The following is an 18,817-nucleotide window of genomic DNA, read 5'->3' as shown; positions in this document are numbered from 1 at the left end:
CGTACCCTCTCATGGCAACAGGAGGGTTAATTTTTTGAAATTTTTCTTCATCTTTTTTCTTAACTGACAAACTGAAGAATTTTATTAAAAAAAATTAAAAGATTTTTATTGAAAACTTACTCCATTGTCTTTGTCCAGGACCGAAGAGCAAACCAGTCATCCCTTGAAGTGTCTCTCCTTGATATTTTCTGCCTATTTGTTTGTCCTCAAGGCCAGCGTCTTCAGCTTCACGAATCACGATGACGACATCTTGGATCTAAGACGGCGTTGAAAATCCTCCCCATGAGCACTTCTGGCGCACATTACTTTCACTTGCTGGCCATGTCCAGGATATTTGAAGCATCCAGGAGTTCCTCTGATGATACCTCCGCACCCTGCTGTTGCTGAAAAGGACCAAAAAGTCCTTTTTTCTCGCTCAATTCACGCACGACACGAAAAAGAATTCTCTTCACACACTTCTTGGGCTTGGAAAAATTTCTTGTCGCATTTTCCACCATTTTTTACACGAAAACCTTTGAATTTCACGCAAGATCACAACACTATACATTTTTCTAAGTGATACGCAACTTATTTTAATCGAAGAAGCCGTGGAAAAGCGAGAAAATTCGCGATTTTCACTTCGTGTTTTCAAACGCGCTCCATTTCTGTGGAATCAGTTGGTTAACTGAAGTTCCACCCGTTCCACATCGCGAAAGTGAAGCAAACTTCATGAACTATTTTTGGGCTCTTTATTTCAAATTTGATTTTTTTTCCGTTACACTGTGTATGCAAAAAATTCAGAATTCGCAAAATTATGAGAAAAAAAAGGAAATTGAGAAGAAAAGTCAATCATAACGCGTCCAGTTATAAGAGTTGGTGTTCCACAACGTGTAGAAGTTTGTTTATGCGTTGTAATACTATTTGTGAGCAATATTAGTAGGCAAAGTTGAATTTTTTTGTGAAATTCAGCAATTTGATGCATAAAAATGGTCATATCTCTAGTTCTATAACACCTACAGAAATTTCGTGACTAGTTTTGGACAGGTCTTGAAATAAGCTATAATTTGACATATATCTCAATGATTTTCAAGGTCACCTCTGGAACACAAAATGGCGGTTTTTTGTTTCACAAAAAGAGTTTTTCGCATTTTTCGTCCTAAAGGAATTGTTCTAGAGGTTTATGATGTTTTAGAAAGTTGTAGATAATTGCAAAACCTTTAATTTGATACTAAGATGAGCCAAATCGGACAAGCGGTTCAAGAGATATGGCTCTTAGAACTTTTCAAATTCAAGAATTTTTCAAATGGCCATATCTTCTAAACGGCGACATAGATTTTCTTCATTTTCGGACTGGTGACAGATATTGAGTCAGGCTACAACATATCAAAATTTAAAGGAAATCTATAACAGATGTTCGGAGATATAGCCCCTTAAAGTTAGGCAATTTTTGTTTTTGTTTTTAGCGCCTCTTGCGGATGTTCTTGAAACTTGAAATGTTCTAAACAGTTGTAGGGCTTCTCAATACCTTTCATTTGATATCAAGATGGTCAAAATCGGTCAAGCCGTTCTCGAGTTATATTGAAAAAACACTTTTTGCTTTAGACCGCCATATTTGCTAAACCGCTTGACCGATTTTCAAGTATGAATTATTGATGAAAACGTCTCACTTAGCTCTACAACTTACTAAAATTTCAGACCTCTAGCTATAAGGAAAGTGGTTGACAATGTTTCAAAATGGCGGACAGCGGCCATCTTGGATTTTGAAAATGCGAAAAAACAAAATTTTACACCCACATTTCTATAGAAAACTTCAAACCTGAAGGCTCTATCTCTTACCGTTCTCGAGATATAAGGCAAAGTTTGGGCGACCGGCCGGCAGGACGGCCGGCCGGCAGGCCGGCCGGATCAAAAATTTTCCACCACCATTTTCGTAATGTGGGATGTCTAAAACGTGCTCATACCAAGTTTGAGCCCGATCTGAGGAGGTCGGTTTTTCCGACGATTACAATACTTGGTGTTGGCCACGAAGTGGAACACCAACTAATAGCAGCAAAAATTACGTTTTAATTTAACTCTTGATTGCCCGGATAAGATGTTTTGTATACAGATTTCCACCCAAGATCTTTCTTAATTCATAAACTTTCCTTCCAATATCCTTTTCTTACCTCCAAAATACTTTCCCTCCTGTCCTGATTCTTCGGCATAATAAGAAAGAGAAAATTGTTCCGATAGTCCTATTTCCCAATCGATAGTTTTCGATAACCGAAGCTATCGATACTATCGCTAAATATCGATGGTTTTTGCATCTTTAATCGATAGTATCGACTACGTTGACAGCTGCAAATGTCATATTTTTTTGCGGGGCAGATCGATTTGTTTTGAAGCTGTGAAAAAAGGGTCAAAAGGGTGCGGAAAAAGGTAGAAAAAGGCAGTTTTAGGGCGTGGAATCGTCAATAAATATTGCATGCTTGAAGCGTGAAGGTGGTGCGAGATGACAATGTCCATAAAGGAAAAGTCTGAGAATGAGGAAATTGAGTGGAGCCCCCAGATGGAGATTCAGCTGTTCTTCGCCTTGGATGGGTTGAAGCCGGTCGGGATCAACAAATACTTCTTCATGACATGCATTGCGGATCGTCTGTCGAAGGCACTGGATCGCGATGTGTCCACAGAGGCCATATGGAGTCACCTGAAGACAATGTACAACTTGGATGCACTGGATGAACTTGAGCCACTTCCCTTTCCCAATGAGCAGAAGGAATTCTCCCTTCCGGATGAATTTACCACGCTCATCACGAAGAAGTTGCAGGATGCGGAAGAGGCTGCCCGGAAGGCGGATGCAGCACCACCAAAGGGGGACACGGCGAAGATTTCCGGGAAGCCAGCAGCGGCCGTTGCAGCACCACCGTCGGGATCGAGTAAAACGCAGCAGAGTCAGAGTCGCGAAGCGTCCACAGCAGACAAAAAGGTCGAGGCACCACCAAAGAGAGCCCCAAAACGTACACGGGGCTCAGCATCACTCGAATCTAGTAGCAGCCCCTCAACCACCCCGCCGCCAATCGTCTCCAAACGACGCCGAATATGAAGACATCGTCGGGCAGCTCCTGACCAGCAGCGTGGTCAGGGCATGTGAAGAGCAGGGTGGACTAGTGATTGAAAATCCAAAATTATTCCTCATCTCTCCCATCTGGCCAGCGTCATGCCATATATAACCTCGCCCAATGCATCCCCATTCCCGCGGAGAATGAAGGGGCGGATTGAGTCAGTGGCGCGCCACTTTATTATTCGCTTTGTGAATCACTGTAAATGATTTCTTTATTATTATTTCTTAATAGTTTAAATTACAATCAAAGGCTAATAAATCCTTTTTAAGAATTATTGGAATTTAATTCTTTTTAATCCTTTTAGGGGGAGAAAAAGCATTTCTGATGGTTAATTTTTACCTCCTTTCGCTTTGATTTAATCCTTAACCCTTCATTTGCCATATGAGGGGTCCAGGTAGGTTTGTTCCTTAGGTTGATTTATTCCTGATCACCGCCCATTTAAAAATTACAAAATTACCTGAATAATTGAAATTATGTTGAAAGTTTCATAGAGTTTTCAAAATTTCATTTAAAATTTTTGTTTCAATTAAATTCTTAATCTAATACGTTCATCGCTGTCTTAGCGTTGTTACGTTACCAAATCACCAACTGGAAGAATAACACCTTGACAGGTTTTCTGCTCTTAACCTCAGGATTTTTCGCAAAATAAGCAAATTCTTTTGGTCAAATGAACTTTTATTGACTTCTTAGTTCATCTTAAGAAGTTTTCTGTCTCTTTTATAGCCAAAAATTATATTTTTAAGAGTTTTAAGATATTTTCAAAAAAATTTTAGGTTAGAAGTTAAAGAAAATTATCTGAACAACTTCTGAACGTTCTGAACAACCAAGATGAGAGTTTTTCATAAATACTCGTGTTTTATGAACTCAAAGATCTTATTTTCAATTTTTAGGCACATAGATTGTTCACTTAAATGTAAATTGTGGCTGTTTTTGTAGGAAGAATCAGAAAATCTATGAAAATGAGAACCGAATGACCGTAACAGAAATTTTGGAATTCCCTCTTCTTAAATTTTTTTTAATAACTTTTTTTTCTAGTGGTCGGATTGAACTGAAATTTTTACACCATCATCTAATCTAAGGTAACCAAGGAACTTTTTTCCGGAAGCTTGGTTCTAAATCTGTAAGAAATAAGGCGCAATTAATCGGAGTATAGCTCTGGGGTAGGTCACCTACCCCTCATAGTATACGGAGGGTTAAAAGACTTTCCAGCTAAAAATTTCAAGCTAAAATCCACTATAATAAAAGAAGAAAAAACCAAGCAAAAAAAAAGATATTTCAGAAATATTCTTTAAGTTCTTGAAATTTCATACAGAAGCTTAAAAACATTTTATCGAATCCGTTTAGGTACTTTAAGATTTTTTTTTGGCTAATTTGAATTAAAAAGGTTAATTTACACATAAAAGTGTCGAAAGCTCTTGCTAAAATTCTAAGGATTCCTTTTGAATGATCACAACACCAATTGAAAAATTAATTTACTCAACCAGGCGTCTCCATCTTTATTTTTTGTTTAATATTACTAAACTCAGGTACCTGAAGAAGATTCGAAGAAATCTCCAATTCATCAATTTCTTGCATATGCGGAAAAATTCCCCGAAACATTTCCATCAAATTTTCTTTTTATGAAACTTTGAACCTTTACCTGTCCATTGAGGTTCTTGACATTCAAATGATATTGAAGTAAAATTCGTGCACCGTCTGTGGTCAGTTCTTGGAGTTTTCCCGGCATTTTCACACTTTTCTCAGCTTTTTCTGTGAATTTTCTTTGTGCCAAGAGGATGTCAGCGCAAGCATTTCTTCCCTCGGAGCCCATTTGGCAGGAAATTCAGCAGTTTTTCAATGAAAACGGTGCCAAAATTAACATTAAAGAACTCTTTGAGAACGATTCGAGTCGATTTGATAAGTTCAGGTACGTCACAGACTCAACTTTAACTGCTAAAAAAAAATCAATAAAATGTTTTTATCATCTTGTAAAAATCCTAAATCTTACGAAATCGTAGCCACGTATTTGATAAAAATTACTAAAGGTGATAAGCGTAGGATTTTATCGCAATTTATGTTCAATTTGCGACCAATTTTATGCAATTTTATCAAGAACGGTCAATTTGCATGTTAAATCGCCTACTTTTCTCTCTTTCGCGCGGTTTTTTTTTAGAAAGGGAAAGAATTGCGTGACCCCCACACCTTTTCCAGGTCAATGCCGTGCTTTGAATTAATTAATAAATTAATTAAAAATCAAATTAAATTCCTTTAAAAAGTTTAAAAATCTCAACTCCTGCTGATGGAGACATCCTTCTGGATTACTCGAAGAATCGCATCACTGAGGCAGGATGGAAGTTGCTGCTGAAGCTGGCTGAGGTGAGAAAAGTGACTGAGGCGAGGAATGCAATGTTTTCTGGGCAACATATCAACATAACTGAAGACAGGGCTGTTCTTCATGTTGCCCTGAGGAATCGGTGAGTTGATACAGCTTTGAAAAATTCGAAAAAAATAGTAAAAATAGAAAAAAATATTCGTGACTAAAAAATGGGAGTTAGGATAGTTTTACCGGGACTCTGATTTGTCAAATAATTTTATCACAAAAAGAGTATGAGAACGTTGAAAGCGCGAATGGAAAAGAATGATACAAATTTTATTCTCAAAGTTAGGATAGTTTATCCGGGAGTTTGAATAATATATTTAAATGTTTGTTTTTTGTTAAACATTTTTACCAAAAGGAGCTTTAAAAATTAAAAAAAAAATTATAAAAATTATTATTATAAAATTCATTAATATTGAATACGAGAAAAATTTGAAAAATTGTTTTCCTAAAGTTAGGATAGTACTTATGGGAATATCCATGAAACAAGAATAAAGCGGCCAAATAATTAATTTTATTTTATTTAAAATGAAAAATATAAAAATAATGTGAAAACTATTAGGTATGTAGTTAGGATAGTTATCACGGGAGTTTTTATTCGACATTTTAATTATATATATTTTCTTCATTTTCTTTAAAAAAGGTTACAAATAAATTAGAATTTATCCAAACTGAATGATAAAATAAAAAGTTTTACAGTTAGGATAGTTTTATTGGGAGTAAACTACAGGAAAATATACATTAATCGTCAACTAAATTTTTAATTAATTGAGATTTTTTTTATAGAATTGATTGAAGATTTATAGTTAATCAAAATTCACTTTAAACCGGAAATAAAACTTATTTTGTAGTTAGGATAGTTTTCATGGGAATTAGATTATAACAATTTTTTTTTTGGATTATATTAAGATTTTGTTTAAAATAATTCACTGAAGTTTTGTAAAGATCTAAACTTATTTAAATTGAATATGAATATAATTTTGTACCTAGGATAGTTTTGACGGGAGTTTGAATTTTACTTTGTTATTTTTTTTGTTGAAAAAATGTTAAAGAAAAAATCTACAAAAATACTAAACAATTTCATGTATTTATTTTTTGATTATTTTAAGTTTTTAAACCAAATTTATTTAAATCGTTTATGGTTAAGGATTGATAACAAAAATTATTTTGAAGTTAGGATAGTTCTAATGGGAGTTCCAATAATTAAAACTTTCAAATTTCTTACGGTCAAATGGTCCATATTACCAAATAATATAATCCAAGGAGTTGATTTAATGTGGAATCCTGTATTCCAGCTCCAATCAGGCCATCCTGGTTGATGGTAAGGATGTCATGCCTGATGTCCGTGCTGTTTTGGCACATATGAAAGAATTCTCAGAGCAGGTAATCTCTGGTTCATGGAAGGGCTACACGGGTAAGGCGATAACTGATGTTGTCAACATCGGTATTGGTGGCTCTGACTTGGGCCCATTGATGGTAACTGAGGCCCTTAAGCCCTACAATAAGGGCCTACGCGTACACTTTGTCTCCAACATCGATGGCACCCACATGGCGGAGACATTGCGACGTGTTAGTGCTGAAACAACGCTCTTCATCATTGCTTCCAAGACTTTCACCACACAGGAGACAATTACGAATGCTACAAGTGCCAAGAGTTGGCTTCTGGAGCAGGCAAAGGATCCAGCTGCTGTGGCTAAGCACTTTGTGGCTCTATCCACGAATACGGAAAAGGTGAAGGCATTTGGGATTGATGAGAAGAATATGTTTGGTTTCTGGGATTGGGTGGGTGGACGGTATTCTCTCTGGTCTGCCATTGGGCTGTCCATTGCCCTGTACGTTGGATTTGAGAACTTTGAGAAGCTCCTCGAGGGAGCCTTCTTCATGGATGAGCATTTCAAGTCGGCGCCATTGGAGAAGAATGCTCCGGTTATTTTGGCTCTTCTAGGCATCTGGTATGCTAACTTCTTCGGTGCTGAAACTCATGCTCTGTTGCCGTATGATCAGTATCTGCATCGTTTTGCTGCCTACTTCCAACAAGGTGATATGGAGAGCAATGGAAAAGGTGAGTGAAGGGCAGATGAGTTTGGAGTTTGAGGCCAGAGTGAGAAGATTTGACGCCAGATTTGTTTGTTGTTAAGCGCAGGGCTTGGTTCTTCTGAGATCATCAGCCAAGGAGACCTTAGATCAGGCGTTGCGTTTGAACTGATCTAACGTCTCCTCGGCTAACGGCTCTTAACAGAACTTAGTCCTGTTCATTTCTGTTAACAGCTCTCGTTAGTTTTTAGCAAGTCTGATCAAACTGATAAGTCTTGCTCTTGTCAGTTTTCAATGAAGGCTGATCTAACTAATGAGTCTTGCTCTTATCAGTTTTAAGTAAGTCTGATCAAGCTGATGAGTCTTCCTTCCATTTTTTCTCCCAAAGGCGTAACAAAGGGTGGACAGAGGGTAACGTACGGCACTGGACCAATTGTCTGGGGTGAACCCGGAACAAATGGTCAGCATGCCTTCTATCAGCTGATCCATCAGGGCACTCGGCTCATTCCTTGCGACTTTATTGCTCCCGCTCAGACGCACAATCCCATTGCCGGTGGAGTGCATCATAAAATCCTCCTGGCCAACTTCCTGGCACAAACGGAAGCTCTCATGGCAGGAAAAACTGAAGCTCAGGCCCGGAAGGAGCTCGAACAATCTGGGCTGGCTGGAGAAAAGCTGGACAAGCTCCTGCCACACAAAGTCTTCACGGGAAATCGTCCCACCAACAGCATTGTTGTCCGCAAGGTGACACCCTTCACCCTGGGAGCCCTTATTGCTCTCTATGAGCACAAGATCTTCACTCAGGGCATCATTTGGGATATTAATTCCTTCGATCAGTGGGGCGTGGAGTTGGGCAAACAGCTCGCGAAGGCTATTGAGCCCGAACTAGCCACGCAGGATCCCATTAAATCTCACGATTCATCCACAAATGGACTCATTAACTTCCTCAAAGCCAACTGGTGAGGAGAGATGACAATAAAATGCCGGGAATATCATTGCATCGAATAGTTGGATGTAAAAGAAAATCATTTATGGTTCATGGAATTTAAATAAAATGTATTATTGTGTTGAATTTGTTTTTTTGGCTGATTTTGAAGATTCAAGATGGCGGTTATGTTTTTTATACGTGTCAACAAGACATCCATCTTGTTTTCCTGCCTTCATGAGACATTGTTTTCAAGGAAAAAATTGCTTTGACATCTTTGTAACAATTATTCCGTTGATTGTCGCGATAAATAAAAATGGCGGTTGTAAAATAAAAATGGATAAAGTACAAAAAAAATAGTAGAAAAATTTCTTTTTAATTTTGTGGCGACATATTGTTTTATTCACCTCTTCTTCCGAAATATTCTTATCAAGATTTAACGATTTTTTTCCTTAACTAAAGTTTGTCTTAAGGGTTATAGGCTAGTCCATTAAATCAATATGGCGGCCACAGAAATAATATTTAAAACTTTGTGGGGTAAAATGATTCAGAAGACGGGACAAATAATTCATCATAATTTTACCGTTTCCCACAGTTTTTGAAAATTCCCAAAATTGTGGAATATTAAAACACCCAAAATCAACTTAAAATCATTTATGAATTTTTCAAGAAACGTTTCTGCATTAAAATAAAATTCATCTAACCCTAAAGTCGCGTTTGCGCATTTCCCCTTCTCAAAAATCATCTGTTTTCTATCAAAAATTGTTCTTGGTGTTTTTGTTTTGAAAGGGAAACTATCTTCTGCATGTTTTCCCCCCAAAAAAGTGATTTTCGTGTAAAAATCTCAAATTTTCCCACCTCATTGGCAATCTTAATATTTTCTTGGTAAGTATAACTAAAATTTATCGAAATTTTTCATTTCTTTCATATGTTTTATGTGATTTTCTTCGTATTTTTGGTGTTAGAAATGGCATCTGCCTCTTCTAGCAGTGCAAAGAATCTCTTTAGCGACTCCAAGCGGAGACTAGCAGATCGTGTTATGGTGAACGTTCACAATTCCGCATCAGTTGCGCGCCAAATTGTTCGTGGTTCAAAATCAAATGAGGTTAGATTTCTTGGCGTCCTTTTGACTCACTTTTTATGGATAAAAATGGCGGTTTCTTGTTGTTTGAATTAGATTTTAATGCAAGCTGCGAGGAATTTTGCCCAAGCTGAGACATCAATGGACAACAGTGTGCAGAATTTAAAGAAAATGCAGCTAATTAGGCAACATATGGGGTACCAAGTTGAGGCAATTGGTCAAGGGGTGGATAAACTGGATGGCATCAAGGAACAAGTTTGTTCCATGGAGAGATAAAACAAATGCTTAAAAACAATAAATTTATTATTTTTCTTACGTTTAACTAAATAATTTTGTGATTTTTAGCTTTAAAGAAATTTTTAATTTAATAAATGATTTTCTGGAGAAATTTATTGAATTATTGCTCGCATATTAACATGTGGAAAGGAGATACGTCAATTACACGCAATTATTCAAGGAATGCGAAATGCATAAATGAATGCGTAAATTAATGTATTATATAGGTATATAATTATATTAGCTGTGGGGGAGGTATTTGTGCGAAAATAAACTCGATGAATGCACATCCTAATTAATAATTTACTTCAACGCATAATAAACTTATCGATGTGAAAATCAATAAAACAATTAATTAATAATTATATAATTAACACGGATTTCTCGGAAATTAAAGGAAGAAGGATCTACCTCCGAACTAATTAAGAAACATGAAGTAATGACGTTTGAAGGAACTTCTGGTGGAAATTCTGCAAAAAAAATTAAAGCAAAAGTTCTGCTACGATTACAATTTACAGAGTAAAATTTTAATTGACTTTTTCTTCATAGGGGAGACTAGGGAGCAATTGAAAGATTTTTTTCTTTCAGAAAATGTAATCAATTACATTTTCCACTTATTTTTTAGATTTTTCAATTGAAAAATTCATTGAAATATTGAATTTTTCGTTCTATGAGAATTTTCTTATAAAAGAAAGATTTTTTAAAATTGCTGATAAGTCTAAATTAATTTGCTGATAAGTCTAAATTAATTTGCTGATAAGTTTAAATTAAATTGCTGATAAGTCTAACTTAAATTCCTGACAAGTCTAACTTAAATTGCTAACGGAATAAAAAAATACAATTTACGCATTATAAGAACTTGTCAATGGAAGAATAATTTGCTGACATTGTAGAATTCTCTATAAATAAAATCAAAACATTTCTTAGAATTTGCTGACTGAATAAAATTAATTGCTGACAGAATAAAAGAATTTGTTGACAAAATGAAAATACGGAATAAACTAATGTGATAGAATTAAATTATTGGTTAGTAGGATAAATTTATTTTGACCAAATTGAGGAATTTGCTGACAGACTAGAAATATTTTCACAACAGAATTGAATTTACTGACATTTTTTATTCAGAATCTTGCAAAAATAATTTAAAATTTAAAATATTTTATTGACAGAATAGAATAGGAGGAATTTGCTGACCAAACAAAAAGAATTTTCTCAGAGAATATGAATTTATTTAATTAATTTATTCTTCAGAATTTTGTCAATAGAAAAAATCAAATAATAAAATTTTCTGACTCTGAAATTTGTTGACAGAATAAATATTTTTACGCAGCAGAATAAAACATTTTGCTGACAGCATAGAATTCATCCTCAACGGAATAATAAAATTATTGAGAGAATAATAAAATTTTCTGACAGTATAAAAATCTTTGCTTAACGAATAAAAGAAATTCCTCAGAAAATAGAAGAATATAAAGTTCTTTTCTCAGAATTAAATCAAATAATTGACAAATTAACAGAAAAAAAAATCCCACCTTCACCCCAGGCTCCCCTACATGCACAGCTACATTTATATTTTTTTCTACGCATTCCAGGGATGAAAGTTTGTGTCCGAATGCACAGAGAGTTATCTCATAGAAATCACACAGCGAGATAGGTAAATTTGAAATGACACCCTCGAGTGATTTTGCAAAGCTTCTATTACCATATGGGAAAAGCTTTGACGTGGGCGTTTTTTTATTCTGCAAAAAAAATTAACTAAAATGTATTTATTTCTATGCAGGAATGTATCGTATATCGTTTTGCACAGAGAGAGATAATTTTTTTTAGTTAAAATAAAAAACAAAATAGATGAAAAAGAAATTTTGTTACATGGCTAAAAATTACAAAAGAATTTCTATTTTTCAATTTATTGTTTATTATTTAAAGATTTAATTGAAAATTCGATGGAAAATTTGGGATTTTCTTTATAAAACTTTTACTTACCTATTTTTTTAAATGAAAATTCGGAAAATTCTAAATTTTTATTTTTTAAAGATTTTCTAAAGATCAGCAGAATTCAAAAGAACCGCGTGAGCCATTTTCTAGCACTTGCATTCGTCTCATTTCCTCCTCAACCAACAGTGCCAAAGAAATAGCAGTCAGAGTGGTTGCTTTTGGAACTACGTCATTGCCACAGACAGTTGTCAAAGACGAAGCATAATCGGGAAGAAAAGCCACCAAAACGCCCGGCTAAAATTAATTAATTTTTGAGTGAAAAGTAAGTAAAATATTCTATTTCTTTTTTAATAATTTGTTTTCTAACACAACTTTTTTTTGTTTTTCTTAGTATTTTCTTTAGAACAGCAAAATGAGGAGGAGGAAGAAAAGTGCATTGAAGGAGGTTCTTTGCCGCACTTTCCTCTCTCATTTCCATTGCGTAAACAACGACGCTTTCTTGGCCACTCTTGGAGCTCCGTAAGGATAATAGGGATAATAAACGATTAATTAAAATTATAAAATCTTAAAAAATGTTCTAATAAATGAATTGAAAGAAGATAATCAAAGGATTTTTTATTGGTTCTCATCGTTTTCTTAAAATTTGTTGCTTGACGAGGATTTGATTAATTTTTAAATGCTATTCTGGGTGATGAAGAGGACTTAATGTCTTTGGGTTTGTAGTTCTAAAGGGTATTAAGTATCCCTTGAAAAGTCTAAACAGTCTCTAGACTTAACTAAATACTAAGAAATTGCTTAAGAGGAGAAATTAAAAATAAACTTTCCGGACAGAGTTGAAAAATTATAGATAAGAGATTTTTTAAAAAAATTTTTTAATGAACAAAAATGAAAGATTTTTATTGAATTTAAACTGATCGCTAGGATTGGCTAAGGACTAGAAAAGAAAATTGAATTGTCCAATATTTATCCAATATTTCATCAGATTTTCACATTTAAAAATCATTTAAAAGAAATACAAATGCACAAACAAAAACTTTCTAGAGCATGAGGCAAGCTTAATTCTATGTTTAGCTGAATTTTGCATAAAAGATTTTAATGGGTGCTTTTTTTGTAAGAAAATATTAGAATGTTTCACCAAAAAAATCAAATAATTAAATTTTGCAGTCTAAAAAAAAATGCAAAAATAAAGTTATCTGAACACGAAGCATATTAAATGTCAAAAATGTTGTCAAACTGTTACAAATGTCAAAACTTTATAAAAGGATTGTCAAAATGGCCAAAATGGTCATAATTTTGAATTAAAATTAGTTTGCATTTCAAAATAAACGTTAAAACAACCCACGATGTACTTCCCTTTTTATGGATCACTTTATGGATTTCCCACAAAAGTATGTAAAAGCGAATATTTTTCCACAAAGAGCATTCTTAACTGTCAAACTTGTACAAATGTCAAATATTTGATATCTTCAACTGTCATAAAACTACAAAACGTTTCAAAAAATAAAGCATAACATTTCCCTTTTCTTCTCTCTTTTTCATTTTCATATAACATTTAAATTATTAAATCACACAGAAAACTGAAAAGGGCAAAATGTTTCTTCACACAACATAAAGCCAACAAATAACATCAACAGCAAATCATAATTTATTATGAGTTATTTTATACCCTCTTAAGCTGACCAGAAACCCCAAAAATTTAATTTATAGATTATAATAACTTCCTTTCAAGCCTCAATCAAAATTATCCCCAAAATGCTTCCTGTTTGTATACGCAGAGAGATGGCAAAGATATTGACCCTCCTTTCACTACTACACCATTAAAATTAGGTCAACAACGGACAGGAAAATACGTCCATGTGGGGGTGGGTGGGAGGTTTTTGTATTACTTTGCTCCCATCATCGCATAATTTCATTTAATCGCCTTCTATTTGATTTGTTCTTTTAAAATGTATCCCCCTCAAGAGCAGCAACCAACCACCACCCTCTTTGGCTGGTGGAAACATCAAAAGAAAAGTGATGAGAGTACTCAGGTGCGGCGGACAGAAGCATGATGATGGCAAATACACCCACCCCTCGCATACAAACCGTCAAGGATGTGAAGATGGCACATAAAATGCTTTTCTGATTTCATTATATTACCGTTTCCGGCAATTGAGGGTGGAAGACACTGCTGCGTGTTGTGGGGGTGCCTTTTCATGGGCTTTTTAGCGGATGCCATTTAAGGGTCTGGGGGTGGGTGGGTGTGCGTGCGCTAAAAAGGCCTCTCTCTCTCTTTCTCTTTGGAGTTCAACTCAATTGAAAGTCTCTCAAGGCACTAAAAGTTCATTTTGTTGCTTTATGATTTTATGGGATTTCACTTCCAGGTGATCTCTTCTTCCTCTTCAACACTCCCCCCGCGCCAAGTTTACGTCCTTCCGAAAGAAAAGAAAAGAAGAAAAATAAGGACCTGTGAGTACTTATGCCATAAAATTTCTTTATACTCATCACCCGTGGAAGCTTTTACTCAATAAAATTTATCTCAATTTACCTTCATCATTGTTTCATTCAAATTCAATGCACAAAATTTTGTTCTTTTAAGGTGCGTGCGAGGGAGGAGCTTTTTCATCAAAATAAATCTTTCTGGAAAACAAAGAAGTTAATAAAATGGTCAGAAAATAAGTTAGAAGATTCAGATCTATTTAAATTCTTTGTGCAGATTTAGGAGCTTGAGAACAAAAGATTGGTCATTTCTTAAGGAATATCGTTAGGTTCATTTTAAGAAGTTAATTTTTGATTCATGTTGTAAGATTTTTAAATTTTTTTTTAATTGAAAGACGAAAATTTAATTTTTAGGAAAATAAATGAAATAGAAGTTTATTCATTTTTGTGTGTGGAAAATCTCTCATTTGAGGAAACAATAAAGACTGAATTATAATCTTGTAGACTCTAGAGAATCTAAAAAAAAATACATAAGAAATTGCACAGACTTTCCACGGCGGGGAAAACCTACAAAGATTTCTTAAGAATCCTTAAGGAAAAACTTAAGATGTCCTAAGAAAAAAATAAGATTTTTAAGTTTTTATGCCGAATTTAAGATTTCTTAAGAAAATTGAGCAAAATGCATTTTTCGGTGATCTTTTCTGATCGTTTCTAGGTTATTGAAATTCATAAGAGTCATCAAAAATATGCATTTTGCTCGATTTTCTTAAAAATCTTAAGTTTTGCGTAAGAAAACTTAAGAATCCTAGTTTTTTCCTGAGACATCTTAAGATTTTTCTTAAGAAATCTTTAGCAAACTTAAAGAATCTAAAGAAAACTTAAGAAAAAATTTAACAAAACTTAAATCTTTTTTAAGGAATCTTAAGCTGTCTGACTAGTGAATTTCATCCTTTAGTCTGATTCATAGCCTGTCTAGCCTATCCGAAAGATATCATAAGTTCGACATAAGAAAACTTGAAAATATAAAATGTTTCTTAGAAAATCTTAAGTTTTTCTTTAAGTAAAACTTAAAGAATCTTCAGAAAACTCAAGTCTTTTATAAGCAATCTTAAGACAAACTAACTAAGACCAATATCTCAAAAACTGTAACAACTAAGCTTAAAAAAATATAGAATTTTTTTTCAAATAATTTCCGTTAGAGCGTGTGTCCATATTGAATATTTTTTCAATATTTGAAATAAAAACAAATAAAGCACGGCCCCAAATTCATTGAGAAAAGTTTTCCTAAGCACCCATATCCTGGCATTTAAATTGATTTGACATCGAAATTGCCCCCGCGTGTGGGGGTGGATGAATGCTAAAAAGAAGTGGTGATGAAAAAGGCGATAATCTTATTCTGTGGCCCCCAAATGTTTTCTTAGGATCTACTCCAACCCCCATTGGGCAATTTTGCCAGACAACCCCCCACGGCCCCCATTGTGAGTGATGAGTGTCTGGGAGTTTGTGCACAAAATGGTTGGAAGAAAAGAAAATTTGCAAAATGCAAATTCCTCCTTTGTATCCCGGGTCAAAGGTGATTTTTCAATTTCTTCTCTCATCCCTTCGCCTCTTCGCGCGCTAAAGCCTTCTTTTTCCTTCCTTTAAAAAGCTTCGCCTCCCATCCCTCATTTTGCCATTCATCAATATGGTTTGGTGCTGAACTGAGAGCTGAAGAAGGGGGGCGGCTGCCATGGGGCCAACCCCCTTTGTTGTTCATTTGGGTGGTGGTGGGAAAAAGAAGGAGAACGAGTGGGTGGAAGAGCGAAAGTGCGCCAAAATCGAAGAGTGAAATTGATTAGAAATTTTCTCGTGTCCGGGAACCGAATCGACGTTACACCCTTCAATGAATATTTTCATCAGCATCCATCCATCCACCCCCCACCCCATCATTGGAGCTTTTCCCTCTCAATTTCCCGGGTTGTATGTATGTGGGAAAAATTTGGAGTGTACTCAGAGTGTGGCCCCGTTAGAATGACTACCATAAGCGACTCACTTAGCATTTTCAATAGGCTTTTCAGATATTATTTGTTGACATTGCTGTGGGTGGTTGGGGGGTGGTTTGGGGGAGTTCCTTTGGGGGGCTCTGTGTGTGTTGCGAAATCAATCAATATTGTTGTGAGAGTGCGAAATTTTCTTCTCTCGCGGGTTAGGGGTGGATTGAATGGAAAAAAATTTCATACACAATTTATAATATTGAAAAGGAAATACACGCATGTTCCACCCCCAACCTCCTCATGCGGGGGATGGTGATAAATCCACCTCAGAGAAAGCAAAGAAAAAAAAAACATTTTAAGCCTATTTCTCTTGTACAATACACCCCCCCCCCGTCTGTGTGGGAAAATTTGACTTTCTCCTGTGGGGGTGATTCGTTTGGGAAAGTAACTCGGAAAATATGAAACACGTGACGATGTTTTGGGGTATTTTTTTTCCTATGCAGAATATCCCTTTCTTTTGTGTAAAAAAAAAGAGGAGAAGTTTGATGGATTTCTCAACCCCTTTTCTTCTTATTTTATTAAATGGAATTGTGTGAAAGCTCACAGAAAAGCTCCGTAGTAGCAAATTTGTACAAAAGTATATTGACTTTCAACTCCCCCTCCGCCCCAAAAACAAACCCCAAGAGAATGTTTCTTGAACTTTCACAACCTCTTCGTCTCGCCCCTCTGAAACTTTCACAGAACCCCCCATGCAATTTTCATTATCTCCCAAGACTTTGGTTTAACCGCCCACTCACCCCTTTCTTCAGCAAAGCGAGGATCTTATCAAAGTTGGAGATTCATTGAGAAATTCACCAAATGCTTCAATTTATAAAATATTTACCTCAATGTAGGGGGCACAGTGTATGTATCTATATAATTGGAATATTAAATTAATTCAATATCCATTCAATCAGCCTTTGAATTGAATCGAAATTTATGTAGGATAGCACTTATTAGGCTTTTTTAGAGTCAAAACTAATTGTTTTTTAAACAACTTTTAAAGAAATTTCTTAAAGGGTTTAATATTCCTTCATGAGGGCATGGGAAAAATTTAATATTCTTAGAAAATCAAATAGAATTGTTAATGAAAAGAATAAAAACCTCTTAATAGTGTTCAAAAAATAAAAATAAAAAAAATACACTAAACTTTTTAATTTCATAGAAAGACTTAATAATAATTAAACAAAAAAAAACATTCAAACCCTTTCCTGGTTAACAATTCACCTCCACTCCCGTATTTTGCGTAGGTACCTTCGGCACGTTTATTGAAAAAAAACGCCACCCTCGCACAGAATAAATCTCCCGACCTTATTGAAAAATATTGAATTGAAAAATTAATACACGGTTGGTAAATAATAGACTGCTATACCGCGAGAGAGAAAAAAAACATTTTAACTAAATAATAAATTCCAGTGAAGCTCTATAATCAAAAATTCCATTCCTAGTTTTTAGCTGTGATTCTTTCGAAGAAAAGAATAGCACAGCTTCTGTGTACCACCTAAAATGCAAAGTCGTCAGATCGGGCTCAAACTCGGGATGAGCACGAATTAGGGTCCCCACATTCCAAAAAACGTATGTCAAAAAAAATGTTTCCGTCCGTCCGGCCGGCCGTCCGTCCGTCCGTCCGTCCGTCCGGCCGGAGTTTGATGCTAAATTACAAGAGAACGGTAATAGATAGAGACTTGCGGTCAACGGCAAAGTTAGTATATCGACCAGATGTCGTCTCATGGTGAGGTCAAATCCTCCCCCCCACCCCTCCGTCCGCCATTTTGGAACACCCCTAAATTTTGTTTTCGCTATATCTCAGCCCCTATTATAGCTAGAGGTCTGAAATTTTGATATGTTGTAGGGGCCATCAAGATCTTTCCAACGATACCTCATTTTCGAAAATCGGTCAAGCCGTTTAGCCAATATGACCGTCACAATTTTTCATCGAAAATCGACCATAACTCGAGAACGGCTTGACCGATTTTGATCAACTTTGGCTCAAACGAAAGATCTCAACAAGCCCTACAACTCTCTAGAACATCAGAAGTTTCAAAAGTGATCACTAGAGGGCCTAAAACCAAAAACAAAATTTTCGATTACTTTTCGATGAATATCTCGGAAACTGCACTATGCATTTTCTTCAAATCTTCATATGTTATAGCTGACTATATTATCTAGCTCCATGCCAAAAATGAAGAAAATCTATGTCGCCGTTCTCGAGATATAGCCTTCCAAAGTTGGCATGTCATATCTCGGGTTCTACAAGTCCGATTTTAATCAACTCAAGCGCAAATGAAAGGTTTCGTAAAGCCCTACAAATGTCTAGAACATTGCAATTTCGAGAAATGACCGCAAGAGGCGCTAAAGTCAATATTTTGCATATCCAAAATTTTTAAGTCTAAATATCTAAAAAACTGTACTATGCATTTCGTTAAAATTTCAGTATGTTATAGCCGAGGTCAAGACCTTTCCAACAACAGGTTATTTAAGAAAATCTATGGAGCCGTTCAGGAGATATAGGGGTTTTAATTTTTTATTTAATTAATACGCAAATTCTTAGGCGCCCCGCGAAGCGGGGCGCCTTATATATAAGGTATATGAATATAAATGCAGAATAAAATATAACGGTAAAATATAAATATATATAGTTGCATGTTTAATTAGTACGCTAACTATTTGGCGCCCCGCGAAGCGGGGCGCCTTATATAT

At 35.3% G+C, this 18,817-nt stretch overlaps 3 protein-coding genes and 2 long non-coding RNA genes across 5 annotated transcripts; 4 read left to right on the top strand and 1 right to left on the bottom strand.

The window, feature by feature from the left end:
• Positions 1-2,312: 2,312 nt before the first annotated feature.
• LOC129796684 (MRG/MORF4L-binding protein) lies at positions 2,313-3,354 on the top strand. Its single transcript, XM_055838806.1, has one exon. It carries the CDS (start codon positions 2,471-2,473, stop codon positions 3,059-3,061), a length of 591 nt encoding a protein of 196 aa, XP_055694781.1. The 5' UTR covers positions 2,313-2,470; the 3' UTR covers positions 3,062-3,354.
• A 1,363-nt stretch (positions 3,355-4,717) lies between these two features.
• On the top strand, positions 4,718-8,542 carry LOC129796683 (glucose-6-phosphate isomerase). The gene is made up of 4 exons (XM_055838805.1): positions 4,718-4,986; positions 5,336-5,533; positions 6,732-7,498; positions 7,859-8,542. The coding sequence occupies exons 1-4, from the start codon at positions 4,856-4,858 to the stop codon at positions 8,431-8,433; spliced, it is 1,671 nt and encodes a 556-aa protein (XP_055694780.1). The 5' UTR covers positions 4,718-4,855; the 3' UTR covers positions 8,434-8,542.
• Positions 8,543-9,160: 618 nt separating this feature from the next.
• Positions 9,161-9,864, top strand: LOC129796685 (BLOC-1-related complex subunit 7). Its single transcript, XM_055838807.1, has 3 exons — positions 9,161-9,280; positions 9,361-9,500; positions 9,573-9,864. The coding sequence occupies exons 2-3, from the start codon at positions 9,363-9,365 to the stop codon at positions 9,750-9,752; spliced, it is 318 nt and encodes a 105-aa protein (XP_055694782.1). The 5' UTR covers positions 9,161-9,280; positions 9,361-9,362; the 3' UTR covers positions 9,753-9,864.
• Positions 9,865-11,859: 1,995 nt separating this feature from the next.
• Positions 11,860-12,295, top strand: LOC129796680 (uncharacterized). Its single transcript, XR_008751251.1, has 2 exons — positions 11,860-12,009; positions 12,079-12,295. It is a non-coding gene; the product is annotated as an uncharacterized LOC129796680 (long non-coding RNA).
• A 923-nt stretch (positions 12,296-13,218) lies between these two features.
• LOC129796679 (uncharacterized) lies at positions 13,219-14,291 on the bottom strand. Its single transcript, XR_008751250.1, has 2 exons — positions 14,215-14,291; positions 13,219-14,098 (listed from the first exon to the last, which is right to left on the bottom strand). It is a non-coding gene; the product is annotated as an uncharacterized LOC129796679 (long non-coding RNA).
• Positions 14,292-18,817: the final 4,526 nt, after the last annotated feature.

Source organism: Lutzomyia longipalpis, chromosome 4 (assembly GCF_024334085.1).
Source record: "Lutzomyia longipalpis isolate SR_M1_2022 chromosome 4, ASM2433408v1".
Taxonomy (NCBI): Eukaryota; Metazoa; Arthropoda; class Insecta; order Diptera; family Psychodidae; genus Lutzomyia; species Lutzomyia longipalpis.
Note: the sequence above shows the minus strand (reverse complement) of the source record. Positions and strands in the feature narration are given on the sequence as shown.